The sequence below is a fragment of the Taurulus bubalis genome (assembly GCF_910589615.1).
Source record: "Taurulus bubalis genome assembly, chromosome: 20".
Lineage (NCBI taxonomy): Eukaryota > Metazoa > Chordata > Actinopteri > Perciformes > Cottidae > Taurulus > Taurulus bubalis.
In genome coordinates, this window is record NC_136608.1 from 15333133 (window position 1) to 15348803 (window position 15671).

The 15671-nt window shown below is 39.4% G+C and overlaps 1 protein-coding gene across 2 annotated transcripts; it reads right to left on the reverse strand.

The window, feature by feature from the left end:
* Positions 1-1780: 1780 nt before the first annotated feature.
* cd9b (CD9 molecule b) lies at positions 1781-14193 on the reverse strand. Of its 2 annotated transcripts, none has more exons than XM_079235976.1 (8): positions 14054-14193; positions 6263-6365; positions 4302-4399; positions 4054-4128; positions 3843-3944; positions 3216-3305; positions 2696-2779; positions 1781-2395 (listed from the first exon to the last, which is right to left on the reverse strand). In XM_079235976.1, exons 1-8 carry the CDS (start codon positions 14120-14122, stop codon positions 2330-2332), a joined length of 687 nt encoding a protein of 228 aa, XP_079092102.1. In that variant the 5' UTR covers positions 14123-14193; the 3' UTR covers positions 1781-2329. The 2 variants fall into 2 exon arrangements, with proteins under 2 accessions (XP_079092102.1, XP_079092103.1); XM_079235977.1 differs by lacking the exon at positions 14054-14193 and adding an exon at positions 11079-11216.
* Between the last annotated feature and the right edge of the window lie 1478 nt (positions 14194-15671).

Sequence of the window (15671 nt, forward strand, 5' to 3'; positions counted from 1 at the left end):
GTCAAACTTCTCAACCAGAAAGCAAAATGTTTTTACAAAGATGTAATACTTTTTTGCGCCTTCAATTCCTTTGTGCAATGCATTGTGGGCATAATTAAGCTTTTTTTTTTGGTATGTAGCATGAACTGTGGAATTGGGACACAGCCAAACTTCATTCAACTTTTATTTATATTTAAGATTATTGAACAAAACAAACTTGCAACTCTCCAATTTTACATAAATTAACTAAAATACAATTATCTAAAACAATAAGTATTCTCTATGCAACTTCTATTTTTTTTGTCTCACTTTCGGTCCAACGCTCAAAAGATAATCTCACATTTAAGAAGCAGGATATTTCTGATTGAAAGTGTTTTTTACAAATGTATGATTTTTTTTCCTCGTTTAATCTCAGAGAATATCACTTTCTTTCTTTCTCTGTATAAATGTTATATTGTTCAGACTCTACAGGGCGTATGTTCCCCTTAACCAGGATGTATCGTGAGCATGTAAACGCACCGACCGTGAACTGTAGCACAAACTAGCTAACGCAGCGTAGCACAAGCAGCTTCAGGCTTCTGGGGCCAATATTATGCAACACTTGGTATGTTTTGATTTGTATTTACGCCACTGCTTCTCGTTTGGATCTGATTATCATTTCATTCTTTGCAAAGAGGATTTGTTTTAAATGTTGCACTAAGTATTGGTTGACTTACACTTTTGTCCAACACACACACACACACGTGCACAGCTGTAGCACCAATGAAAATGTGTCCACCATCGAAATGTTGCACTTAATAATTCTGCCATTCAACAGCTTTAAGTTTGTTTTTACATCGAGCGAGAGAGACTTAAGATCATGGAAACGTTTTTTTATCTCGGTACATTTCCTTGTTAAGGTTTGGTTTGGACGCTGTTTACATGCGTAGCTGCTTTAGTGCTCATGAACATGAACGTGATGCGACGAAAGAAAAGAAAAGCAGGACTTTGTCTACGAAAGGCATCTTTGCACGTAGGCTGAGTGGACTTTTCAAACTGGAATTTAGCCATTTTAACCTCCAATTCTCTGGCGATTGTTTTCTCGATTAGGTGTTTTTTGTATGTTAGAGGAAAAAAAAGCTCATCAGTTTCCCCCGAAGGCCAAATGTGATGTTTTTAAATTATACCAAAAGTCCAAAACCTGAAGACACTCAATTTACGGTCAGAAGGAAAAGATAACCGGCAAGTTCCCTTCTTGGAGAAGCTGGATCATCTGTCGATTCCCTGAAACTGAAGTAGAGCTGCAACAAAGATTCCCTCTCTGCCAAAAATTGCACATTATTCTACTTCCAAAAACCAATAAAGTGTCATCCATCTCAATATGGTAGAATATGACCAGACTTTTTCTTTCAGCTCATCTCTTCATTATATTTTGTTTTCCAACTTTTCTTCGCGCTGAACAAACTGAGCGGGAAAACTAAAACGCTCTCAACTCGTCACGACTTTAGGATTGTCAAAGCCATGCGTTTATTTTAAGGAATAAATGATGATGTACCCAGACTGCCTCTATACTTTTTGTGTGACCGAGTTTACAGAAAAAGACAAAGAAACTAGTTGCATTCAGACTTTCAAATGAAAATACGAATGAGCAACTTTGGTTGGCCAATTATAATTTAAATTGTATCCATAAATATTTTAATGTCCATTATTTAGGTAAGTAAGTTTTCTCACAATCACATTTTGACTGATCAATAATCTCATATATACACACAACTACGTTACAGGAGAAATGTTTGACAACCAAGTCTCAGTTTAACACAAATCACTGTTCAAGAGTTTATTTATTTGGCATTTTAAAGATAAATCTGAACTGCATTCAATCAAAAATATTTGCATAAAACTCCAGTTTAGCTTTTAAAAGAAAAGAGAACAAATCTGAACATGTAACTTCAGGAATGAGCAAAAACAACAACAGAAAAAGTCACACTAAAATTGAGTCAGCTGCAAAAAGCCAGTTAGCTGACAAACCAATCACAGGCCAACGCTTTACACAAAACTGATATTTCCAAACAGTGAAAAGTTCATAGCTGTCCTCCTCAGTGGCCTCTAGAGGGCAGCAGAGGCAATAAAGTCTCTTTTTCCTGCAGACCCGTTCTGATGAAAAGCAGGCTGCAAAATCATTACGTTGGGTAAAAAAAGGTTCAGTTTACTTTGTAAGGAGATTACATTTGTACAAAGCCAAACAATTAGCGGTTCCATACTCTCACAGGTGTGGTCATACCGTACGGACCCGAGCAGCAAACTACGAGACGGCTGTTATGACTATTAAACGGATATAAACTGTAACAAGGTGTGAAAGTGTGCGTTTCGCTCAGACGAAGTCCCTGGACCTCTTGATGGCACAGCAGAGCATCATGCTGAAGATCATGCCAAAGATCTGTGGAGGAGAAAGGAGTAGAAGGGGTTAAAACCACATCGTTGTAGCTCATCTTACTTTTGTGAACATGAAAACATGTTATGGGCACTTCACTGAGCAGGTGAAACTCTAGAGTGTAATAGCAGATGTGTGTGGGTTGTTTTTTTACACCAACAACTCTAAAACCACAAGGTTGGTGATGGAAACTTGACAAGCCATTTCCTTTGTCGAGCGTGGCGGTAGGTAGGTAGGTAGGTAGATAGGTAGATAGATATATCTATCTTACTCAGCAAGAGACTCAATAAAGTCGGTCCGTCTCACCATGATGACGCCGATACCGATGCCGACCCCACCGATGATGTGCAGCTTGTTGTTGAACATCTCATCGATGGCAGTTGGACAGCTCTGATGGAACAGCAGAGAGGAGAATGAGATGTATAACACACACACACACACACACACACACACACACACACACACACACACACACACACAGGGATGAAACGCCTCCCGGCTAATTAAATATATAAATATACGTGTAAATATATATTCATGTGGACGTGTGCGTCCATCTTATTCTACCCTTTAGAGTCCGCCTTGTAAAACACTTTGCTGCTCTTTCTGATGGTTCATCATAAACCAGATGTGGTTTTGATGAAACCTTCGTTGCACAACATGCGACTCATGGCCAACACTTTAGTGTCAATATAACAATTACGCAGATTTTATACTAAACGTGGCGTTTGTTGTCAAAACTGAGAGCCGGTCAGATCTTTCGATCAGGTGACAGCCAGGCGTTTCCCATCATGCCCTGGGTTATGTAGTGTGTACATCGCGTTACCGTGGTGATGAGGATCTCCAGCCCCTCCTTTTTGGGGCAGATATCTTTGGCAGCGTCGATCACCGTCCCCGTCGGGCCGCAGCAGTCCAGCTGCGAGGAGGAAACGAGATGTTTTACTCATACAATTCAGAACTACAAGAGGACTCCATGCCAACTTTTACTAATTAACACAAAGAACTAGTCGCTAGTTTTGCAGGAATTTGGTCTAAAAAAAAAAAATCAAAGTTTTGCATGAATTGAAATGTTGCCCTGATGGTCATCAAGTTATTGCAAGACAGTTTTTTTTGTTTTAAAACAGTGGACATTTTGACACTTCATAGTAAAGCACATCCACTTAAGAGGCCCCTTAAGCTCACTTATAGTTTACTGGGACTCTCAATGGAACTGAGCCACCATCATCACTTCACCTGAGCTTCTCCTAGGACCAAGTCTATACGTTTATGTCAAGAAAAATTCTGGGAGATCCATTTAATAGTCGGCACTTTGCCTCATGCGTGTTACGATTCAGGAGTTGAGAAAAATGAAAGAAGGAGCAGCAAAAGAGAGCAAATTAATTGATAAACAAAAAGGCATTCGTATATATGTATAGGGGTGTTTGTGTGTGCGCGTGTGCGCGTGTGTTCTCACTCCAAAGTGGATGAGACGCAGCGTCTCCTTCAGCGCTTCCTGTTTGGTGCTTTTGTAGTTGTCGTACGTCTGCTTGTAGAACTCTGTGACGTCTTCCACCACCTGAAGACGCAAAGAAAAAACACAAACTGCAGACTGACAGGCTGACAACAGAATGTGTGTGTGTGTGTGTGTGTGTGTGTGTGCGCATGTGTGTGTGCACATTGTGTACCCTGTCCTTGTTGGAGAGACCCCAGATTCCAGCAGCCACTTCCACAGCGAAGATGAGGAGCAGGAAGAAGAAGAACTAAAAAGAGTGAAATGAAAACAGTGCGTGATTAACATAATCGATATGGAATATTTTCATAATCCTCATGTTGCAACCGCCAATATATACACAAACTATAGAGACCTGTACTTCTTGAGCTCCGAAGTCACATTCATTTCCAAAATAATGCCGTTACGTGAAGGATGACTCACCAATCCCAGCATGCACGGCGACTCTTTAATGGCGCCGCAGCATCCCAGGAAGCCAACGACCATCATCAGAGCGCCCGCCGCCAGCAGGATGTACACGCCTACAGGACATGAGACGCAGATTAGAGACAGAATATCGTGATACTGCAGAGTACTTTTACTACATTCAAAACGGACGTATTGAGGAGAACTTAAACTCCCAAAGGTTTATACAAAGTACAGCAAACTGTTTACCAATTGACTGAAAATTAATTGCCAACTATTTAGTTGTATTGTACATTTAACTAGTATTGTTTTATTTATTTTAAATGTAAAAACTTCTGAAATGTGAAGATTTGCTGCTTTTCCTTTTGATTTAATAATTGTCACAATTTGTTTTTCCAGCATAGAGTGCTTTTAATATCTCAAGTTTCCTGATTATACCGAAACACTTTTATTTAAATAACATTTTGAGTGCAGGACCTCATGTGATGTTGCTTTTTATTTGAAGGTTTAAGTTCATATTATTATTATTGATTCACAAACATAAATACACCCAAAAGGCACAGGATTTAGGATTTTCGTCCTTCTCTGCGTCTCATCCATTTATTTTTAATCAGAAAGTTGCATCAATCAGGGAGCAGATTTCCCTCATAGTCAATCCAGCCTCGCGCACAAGACTCTGGACGCTGTGTTGTTGGACTTTCCTCTGGATGTGGTTATGAATTATATTTAGCAAAACATCCCGTCAACGAATCATGAATTACGGTGAAAACCATGTTTTGTGTCCCAAAAAAATTGACTTTAAAAACTAAATTATAAAAATTATTTCAGCACCATGAAAATAAATAAACCAAGAGTTAAAAATAGGAATTTAGGAGAACAACCACTGCACTGATGTCATGAGCACACCAACCACACACACAAATATTCCTCCTCCCAAGCTGTTATTAAGATGTTTGTCATTTCAAAACAATCCTGTCGCCTCACAGCCCACTTCACTTATCAGTTAGATGGAAGCGAAACACAAAGACTGAAGGGAGGGAGCGAATCTCTTTTTCCACGAGTTCCTCGGAGAACAAAAAAAGTGGGGAAACAAAGACGTCCCTGTCAGCCGGTGAAGAATGAACGCTGTGTGTGTGTCCGTGTCGTGGGCTCTGCCGGGCCGGAGCAGCCGCCTCGCTTTGGCCTCAGCTGCCCCGTCTGCAGCCGGGTTCTCCAACTCGGGTTGTTGCACGACACACAAACCAGGTGGCAAAGCAAGGGCGATAGCTGGGACTGTATCCACACAGCAAACATGGCGCGTTCGTGGTGGGTTGCCGTGAGCTGGGGGCGGCGGGGATGTGATGAAGTTTGGCTTGTAGCACAGATTTGTTGTACATAGTGTTTATTAATTTACCCATGTTGTTTTTAGCCATTTTTCTCATGCGTTTGTCATACTGTATTGTATCTGTGCTGTTTGTGTCACTTGTGTGGACTGTGCTACTGCCTCTTGGCCAGGTCATCATTGTAAATGAGAATTGGTTCTCAATTGATTTTACCTGGTTAAAAAAAAAAAAGGTCAAATAAAGATGGGTCGTCTTTTATACTTTCGTAAGAAGTGTTGGGGCTCCCACCAGTCCAAAAGATCAGCAAAAGGTGCATCATAGTGAGGACCGTCGCCAATAGCTAACCAAACCAATGGACAGTTTGGAGCCAAAAGAGGCCGAACTGTGCAGACGGTTGTTGGGTCATTATCTGTTTAACATGTGGTGGAGTGAAGCGTTCTCTAGAAGGAGCAGTTTAGGAAACTCTGGGATGTTCTCCCAACGCTGAGCCACACTGAGTCATAAACATGATTTTTTAATTACCGTGTTTCCTTTTGGTTCAGTTGGGAACGAACCACAAGCATTAATGTCCTCTTTCAGGAATGTCTCTGAGACGGCAACCGGATGCGAGTCATAGGATGTTGCCGTAAGTCAGCAGTGGGATGTCGGAGGACTTACCGGTGAAGAAGACTGTGGGCGAGTCCTCTCCGTCAAACAGTCCTGCTGTCCGGGTGTCAAAACGCAGCCAAAGGCCCACAGCCAGCACCCCAGTACCTGCTAGCTACAGGACACAGAAAGAAAACATGAAATGAAAACGGTCAGACTCCAGAAACGAGGGGAATTAAACTCTTTAACGTCTTTAAGTCATATCCAGTACTGTGAGCATGGCGTCAACGAGGACGATGACTTCCCCACCTTGAAGCTAAAAGGTGGACATTCACGTGATGACATTTTCGTAGTCTGATAGCAATACGTAAAAAGCTTCAAAATTCATGGGTGGGATGTTTACTGAGGCATTTTAAAGTCGTGGAACAAAACATAAAAAAAGGTGGAAGATCTGAGATTGGGCAAATGTTAATGGCCTCGCTACAGTTCCAACATGTCGACGTGCCAGCTAATGGCTAACAGCTAATGGCTAACAGTGGCAAGTACAGCGCAAGTGCAATACATATAAGTACATTTACAACAGCAAAACCTATCGTACAACACAATACAATAAAATGCATAAATAAGCTACAAAAGCAGCAGAGTATGTGTGATGGCAGTGCCAGAGATGAGGTAGTATGGTTACTCGTGACTGCAGGTTTGGTGCTACATTTTTATGCTAATCCTAAATTGAATGTCCACATACTAACAAGACTTAACGTTTGCATTTCCGGCATACTGCACTTCTACTGACAACATGCTGATGTTTAGCAGGCGTACATACCAAATTGAGCTAACTCTGCATGCTACCATGCTATTTAATATGTCCCAATACATGGTATGTGACATGCAGTATGCTGAAATACCAGAATGCTCTACTACATCCAGTTGCATTTTGCAGAATGCAAGCAAACAAGTTTTTCTGGCTGTTCTGACCTACAATCCTTTGAGTATATATGAGCAAGAGATCAAAGTTCAAACTGCAATGTTATGAGGAAGTAGTTTGTCCCATGAATGCATACAACAGCACATACCAGCTGCAGTATGTACTTAAAGTACATCTAAGTATGCAATTTGGAACACAGCTATATCTTCGAGTGTGCTGTTGTTGATGTGTATCAATCCCCCACAATGCATTGCACAAAAGGATCACCTGATCCCATTGAACGTGTTATACGTGCATCATTTCCCATTAATACAGTTAAACGTGTACCAACTGCAGTTGTATACTCCCAAAAAATAAAATAGTATGTACTGTGGATACAATTCGTAGGTAGTATGTGTTTGTTAGTTTAGCAGATGTCATTTCTACATTTCCAAAGTACAGCTAAGGCTCATGGAAACACGATTATTTTTGCAGATACTTGGTCATAAACTAACTGATTGGACAAATCAATAATAGATGAAAAGGGGTCATGGGATCACCAAAGTTATTAGAGTTCATTCTGAGAGGAACATGATGGTCTGTGTCAAGATAAACCATCTACTGCAGTAGTAGTTGAGATATTTCAGTCTGTAGAAAACAGATTCCACGTGAGGCAAATGAGCTTAAAAATTAAGCCACAGCCAAAAACACACATATAGCAGAATCTAATCAACAAGCAGTGCTTATCATACAATAACTTCTTTATCCAGAACATTAAGTTACACATAAATGCTAAATAAGCACGAGATAAGGAGAGTTATCTTGCGTCTCTTAACGGTGTTAACCACAGCAATAAACCCAATGGATGACTCAACGTCTCCTCAGCAACCACAAAACAAAGTAGGCATCAACTCTTCGTCGCCACCTAGAAAAACTTCCATAACAACGGCGTAATTCTGACGTCAGTGTTGTGCAACAGGAGGTGTGAGGAGACAAAGCGCTCATGCTAACGGGACGCATCCTGCCTCAACATGTCCTCCCTCACAGTCTGGTGACCATGAGTCACTAGACACACACACACACACCAATGTGCGCCCACCTCAGCGTAGGGGTGTAAAAATGTAGGAGATACGATCAACAATATTCCGCTTCACAGTTTGACTAAAACTAACAAAATTAAACCTGGTGGTCTTAACATAAACATAGAACTTTAAAATGTTAGAAAATGCCTCTTTACTTACTAAAACTATCCTTTACTTGCATGTGATGACATATCCATACATACAAAGTGCCGCCACTGGCAGCTTCATTCATGATCGGTTAATTCACTGCTCATTTTCCACCACACCTAAAGATCTGTCTGCACAACCTCTCATGACATAAACTGGAGTCAGACTTACTCAGACACGCCTCATCATCTACAAGACGCACACATGGAGGCTGGCGCTCACACTGCGGCTCAACTCTGGATCACATTCAAAGTTATTGTGATGTATAGATTGAATTTGTTGGGGGTTTAAACTACATTTAGTCAATTCACAGTATCGCCAAAACATAATTAAACTCACGTTGTAGCAGCAGTGTGCATTTACTGTTTAGCTAAAACAATAAAACGGATCTTTGTTAGCCGCCGGCTAATAATATTTCACCATGTGCAGCCACTACCGACTGAAATTAAGAGACCTAGTAAACGTGAAGTGTTTGTCTTTCTGTTGCATTAATAATTCAACTATCATTTATCAAATCGCTTCTGTTGTACGTTTCTTCTTCAAGTTAGGATATCTTTATCAAAGAAGTAGCAGAATTGTCAACAACAAAACAATCTTTGGGAAACTTCCTTTGAAGCTGAGAGATTCTGCCACCGACACCAAAACTAAGCAAACAAAAATAACGAACGGCCAAGTCGGTATCATGACAAGAAGGGACTTGAACCCGCTCAGTGGAGGTGTGCAACATGTTACAGTTGAACTGGTGACGCTGGTGCAAAAGCTCTTAATGCAACATTTAGGGAAATAGGTCCAGGGTGTTTCAGCACAAAGATCTACACACAATGAGGCTGTGGAGTGTAATTTGGATTACACTCGATATATAATCTTGTTTTCATGATTTAGTGACGGTAAAGACAGGAAAAGCTTGCGTGCTGAATGATAAATGGAAGTTAGTGTTGGGTTGTCTTCACAGATCCTGGATGAAACAGCCCTTTTCCCCTCTTAAGTTCACATTAGTGCTCATTGAGCACAGAAAGACGCTCTGCAGCGCCATTAGAAGTGCAAAGGAAACAGAAATTAATTAATGCCGAGATGTTTGGCAGCTTTTTAAACGCCTCAACAAAAAAAAAAGCCTTAGAGCACAAGAGACGGCATGATGTTCCAACACAAACTACACTAGTTAAGAGAAAATATCCTCCAAGACAATGTGGCTCGTGGGAAATGGGACCAAGGAACCCAATTCATTTACAGTAATGAGCATTTGAGAATGAATAAACAGATGTAATCTGATGTTGATGCCTCTCTAGAGCAGACTGCTCCCTCAGTTGTTATCTCATGTAGTTGTCTGTGCAGTCATTACACAGCGAGAGTCTAAACAGTCATTAAACATGGACAACACCGAGCAGGTCATCACGGTAATAACACAGCAGCGTGGGGATTTGGGAATAAACCTCTGTGGGAAATACGCAAATGGTTAAATAACGTCAAGTCATTTCACGTCACCTCTTTTTGGGATTTACAAATAATAATTTCCCTTTTTTTTTTTTACTTCCGCAGCAGATGTGAAACCCTCGTTTATCTTCTGGGCTCAGGCTTTGCAGAGATGTTCAAACACACAAAAACAAAAGTGGAATGTGACTCTCGAGAAAACAATGAAGTAGCTCCCTGTGGTTAACCAAACCTGTATTTCAGACAAACACCTGCTGTCAAAATAAAAGGTAATCATCAGCGCATTGTTTAAGCGCTTATTCAGTTTAGATTTGTTAAAAAAAAAGAACTGAATCTGCAAAAACTGATCCAATATAAACATAAGTTAATGCTAAGTCAACAATATCAAAAACCTGTAGCAGGATGAGGTGCTGATAATGTCTGCTAAACTATTTATACTGGAAACGACACTCAATTAACCAACTTTAAATCTTTTTTTCCCCCTTTATAAATGGACCCCAATGTTAAAATATGAAGAATATTGAAAAGAAAAAAGAAATATGATGAGCTGGCAAGAAGAGACTTCAAAAGATAATTTTTCCTTCAACCAACATGATGTTACAGAGAAAAATCAGCAAATTGTCACATTTGAGAAGCTGAAATAAGAGAATATTTGGCATAAATGCGTCATACAAGACTTAAAAGAATATGTCATCAAAACTGTGATACCAAATGTTATTTATCTTGATAACCAGCTAATACACTGAATTTATTGTAATTCCCTCCCCCCCCCAAAAAAAAATAGCATTGGAGACCAATTCCAACTGCTGTGCATACATTTCTGAAATAATTAACACTGTATATTAGATATATGCTGATTAAAGCACAGCTGATTCTACCTTTAGCATCAATTGATTTGCAAATCTACCAAGAACACCAGGTGTGTTTTAATGTCATGAAAGCCATTGTCGTCTCAGAGTGCACATCAAGTTTCCCCTGAGGGGACAATGTGGCCCAGAGGACGAGACAGCAGGTGAATGTACTTAACCAAATCATGCTCCAGTTTACACTGAGAGGACATTTTCAGCCCCAAAAAAGTAGTTGTAGTAATTTCAGGCAGAACAAGTTTGTGACCCCGAGAGACCCGGCTCAAAAAGTGGTTTTGAACGCGATTGAAGTCGCCTTTAGTGGCGTTTTACCATCATTTACACTCCAGGAAATACACAGTAGCAAACTCCTGAAACTACATTTCACTTCTCTTCTCTTTGGCAAATAACCATTTTTAAAAGCAGCATCTCAAAATAACCCAGAGCCTCATGCATCACAGTGTGTAAGTGACACTACATACCCAGAAGAGGAAGTTGAACACAAACACCATGTACTTCACACACTGCAGGGCCCCCATGGCTGAGACTAACGTCAAGGTTTAGATGCTTTTAACAAGAAAATCCAAATGCGAGCGTCCTCTGCTCAAGAGTGAAACCGTCTTCTTTGTGGGAGGACAACAAAAAGGAAAGGACAGAGAGAAGTTTTCTGGGCTTTTTTTTTGTTTTTGTGAACCACACCCTTGTGTGGCTCACCTGGGTGTACTTAGGAAGTCAGTGGGAGGGACTGGGACGAGGTGGGAGGGACTGGGAGGAGTGGCAGCGCTATTCTCGTCCAGCAGATTTCAAACAGGAAGGAGGACCTTGAGAGCAGGTGAACGCAATTATCAAGCAGGTTACTGACTGGGAGAACTAATAAAAGGGGATCAATTCATTTATAATAAACAGTCATCATCACGTTGATTGAGATAAACTGCTTTAAGACGCTCTTCACGTTCTTGTCGTAATGTTTATTTATATAAATGTGTCGGGATTTATTTACACATCAATATGTACTCATAGTTTTGTATATCTTTTTTGGTAAAAACAACATAATACACATGCAGCATGTGCGTGGTAAAAACATGTATCACTTCAACAGTCAAGGTGGAATTTAAAGTGACTCAAAAATAACATGTGTTTTACTTGTTTCAAGATAAAACACCTCGTGTTATCACGTTTGTATGTTTTATTTTATCATTTTGTTCCGTTATCTATCCGTTAATGATTGAATATGATATTTCTACGATTCATTATTAAACTGCTATGTCTAAAGTCTAAGTGAAAAACACTGAAAAATCCCAAAATAAGTTTCAAAGATATTCATTTAGTATAATATGACGATACAAAACAGCAAATCCTCACATTTTGAGAGACAAGAAACAATGAAATTGTGAATATTTAGCATTATTCAATGATAAATGACATTAACGACTTCTTGATTACCTAAATTGAAGACCATGACTGGGAGCGAAAAGACACAGAAGACAGAGAGGGAATTGATTGTTGAATTAATTATGAATAACAAAGTGAAATTGGTTTTGTAAAAACAATATCCCGCCCAGTTTTTTATAATCTGAGTCCAAAGAGGAAGCAGAAAATAATGAATGAGGAGAAATGAAGCTTCACAGGTAGACACACACACACACACACACACACACACACACACACACACACACACACACACACACACACACACACACACACACACACACAGGGATATTATGCAAGATCTCCTGAGTCTGGGGTTCAGTGTGTTTGCTTAGGTAACTGGAGCTGCCCTCCTCTCCCAGTAGACCCAGTGAAACCAACAACACTAGCTTTGTCTCCTGGCTGCTAAAAGCCTCCCCCATCTCTCTCTCTCTCTCTCTCTCTCTCTCTCTCTCTCTCTCTCTCCATCCCTTTCTCTCTCTCTCTCTCCCTCTCTCCTTGCTTCACTCTCTCTTCTCCTTCATGAGCTATTTTGCTAGCTTTGTCTCCTGGCTGCTAAAAGCCTCCCCCATCTCTCTCTCTCTCTCTCTCTCTCTCTCTCTCTCTCTCTCCCTCCATCCCTTTCTCTCTCTCTCTCTCCCTCTCTCCTTGCTTCACTCTCTCTTCTCCTTCATGAGCTATTTTGCTTAGCAAGTGTGCTGCTGTGTTCATCCCCAGACTGGACAATTGTGTCTTGATCATTTAAAGATTGGGCGTAAGAGAGAAAAAGGGATTAATATAAGGAGAGGAAGGACTGAAGCTTTGAGGAAAAAACAAGAGGACTGCAGTAGAAACACAAGAAAGTAAAATAATCATTAAACTGCAGTCAGTCAGACAGTTTTCAGCTGCCTTCAATAAACAGGAAGTCACAGAATCCCTTACTTCCTGTTAGAGCTGCTTTCTTATGTGTTTGTAAATATATATTGATGTAGAAATAAGCTATATTATTAACAACCACACAAGATGTGTTTTAAACCTTCATCGAGACAACAACGCAGAAAACAGTGTTTTAATAAACACTGTGGGTGGTGGAAAAAAATAAATACATTTACTCAAGTTCTGTAATTAAGTACAATTTTGAGGTAGTTGAACTTCACTTGAGTTGTTTCTTTTCCTTCCTGCTATATTAGAGACAGTTATTGTACTTTTTACTGCACTGAATTTATTTAATAACTTTAATTTATTTGCGGATTCAGATTAATAATTCAAAATATGATCAAGAAATGCATTAAGATGAACCATAATACTATAGGTTAAGATCAAACATCAACAAACTACCCGGTAAAGTTAAAATAAAGCAGTTCAATATTAAATTAATGTAGGTTACATTGAATTCATCAATGACTATGATTATGAAATCATTAAAGCCAAAACATTTGTACTTTTAATTAATTAAAACGTTGGATGCAGGACTTTTACTTTGTGGTACTGCTACTGTACAACCTCTTCTTCCATCTCTGCTGCACATGCGCAGTAGCAAAGTCTGAACGTGCATCTTTTTTTAAAACTTGCACTGACTGATAAAAAATATTCAGTTACAAGTAAAAGTCTTGCATTGGCTAATCTTATTCATGTAAAAGTACAAGAGTATTGCCATCAAAAGTAACATAACTTATTATCCAGAATATTAGCTATATACACATATTATATTATAATAATATAATATATATTATTATAGAGAATATTACTTACATCACTACATTATAATTATTGACGCATTCATGTATTGTGTTCATTTATGTGGAGAAAATAAAAAAATACTTTTTATATTTTTATCTCCTTGGTAGCTGATACTATGAGAATATTTTATAATGCATTAGTTGATTTATATTTTGTATTAATAATCTAAAATGATCAAATAAATGAGAGGTGTTGGAGGCTAATAGCACGGATATTGCCCTTTACTTTAAAATGTGTTTGCCGGTAACGTTATATAGTTTAAATGAGCTAAACTAGTTTTAATTTGGATATATCAAATGTTGCATCTCACCCAGAAGACGAAGTTAAAGATGAACAGCGCGTACTTGAGGCACATCTCCCAGCTGCTAAGCGCCGTCATCCCTGCTGTGTGTCCGAAACGAAGTTAGCGCGAAATAAAACTGTCAAATATCCGTCAATTCTCACGCCGTTTAAGGGGATCAGTTCGCATCAGAAACGTTCGGCCGCGTTCCTGGGTTTCCGCCACTTGTCGGCTGGATGGAGCGGGGGCGCGCGCTCAACAGATGTCGCTCTGTGTGTCGGACGCGCGCTCGGGCGATTGGGCGGAAATGGAGAGAGCGTCAACTGAACACCCACAGAAATAGACAGAAAACTCGATTTTTGTCTTTCTTTTCTCTCTATTTATGTTACGAAGCAAACGAGTAGACATGGTGGAAGAAGTACTTGAGTACAATGAAAAATTCTAGTTTAAAAATACTGCATTACAAATAAAACCGGCTTTAAAAACTTCAATTAAGTAACAGTACAAAAGTATACTAAAAGGCACCAAAAGTAGGCTGACTCCAGAATGGCCTATTTTAGAATAATGTATATTATAGTATTGTCTTATAATCATTGATGCATCATTGATCATGTCCATCACTTTAATATAGAAGCTAAAGATTCAGCTAATTCTGTATTATTGTTATTATTATTATATAATTATGATTACATGTTAATCTGAGAACCTAGGAAGTAGTTGTATGACAGTTGCTTCGTTCATTAAGATATATATATATATATATATATATATATATATATATATATATATATATATATATATATATATACATATATATATATATATATATTATAATGTTTTTCTTTATTTTATGCAGTATGGGGCCAAATGTTTAGCATGAAAAATAAAATACTTACTGACTAAACAAATCAAGAAAATTCCACATTCCCCAAAAAGGAAATAATTTATGTTAATAACGAGTTGTACACTGAAAATGATCCATGTGCTGTTTCAGAAGCTTCTTCAGCCTCACAGCAAATTCATGAACTTGGCAGTAAAAGCAGTCACATTTTCAGTTTGAACTACATTTAACCCAAGAAATAGTCGCAAGAAAGCAAAACCCGACCGACCAAGCACACTCGGATAGCCTCCCAAAGTCCTCGGAAAAGTCAGAGCTAAACTTTAACTTTGATGGCTCTCCACTTCCAGCTGAATGGAGAGAGATAGTAGAGCAAAAGCTGAATCAGATGCCAGAGGTGTTCGCTCAAAACGATTTGGACTTTGGTCGAACAGACAAAGTCAAGCACCAAATCAAGTTAAGTGACGAAACCCCTTTTAAGCACAGACCTCGACCACTACGTCCACAAGATCTTGACGCTGTGCGGAGACACCTGCAAGAGTTGCGCGAGGCAGGAGTAATCCGGGAGTCTGAGTCGTCTTTCTCTTCACCCATAGTGGTGGTTAGGAAGAAAAATGGAGATATAAGACTCTGTATCGATTACCGGAAATTGAACCTACAGACCATCAAAGACGCCTGCGCTCTACCTAATCTGGAGGAGTCTTTCGCTGCACTCACAGGTTCAAAGTGGTTCTCTGTCTTGGACCTCAAGTCAGGCTACTACCAGATCGAGATGGATGAGGCTGACAAACACAAAACTGCCTTTGTGTG

What these genes read in the sequence shown, in the direction of transcription:
- cd9b (XM_079235976.1), bottom strand. Translation starts at nt 14,122, where the DNA reads ATGACGGCGCTTAGCAGCTGGGAGATGTGCCTCAAGTACGCGCTGTTC. An exon ending in CGCCGTGCATGCTGGGATTG is followed by an intron (nt 4,129 to 4,301) that starts GTGAGTCATCCT and finishes CACTCTTTTTAG; the next exon opens with TTCTTCTTCTTCCTGCTCCT. An exon ending in GTCTCTCCAACAAGGACAGG is followed by an intron (nt 3,945 to 4,053) that starts GTACACAATGTG and finishes TTGCGTCTTCAG; the next exon opens with GTGGTGGAAGACGTCACAGA.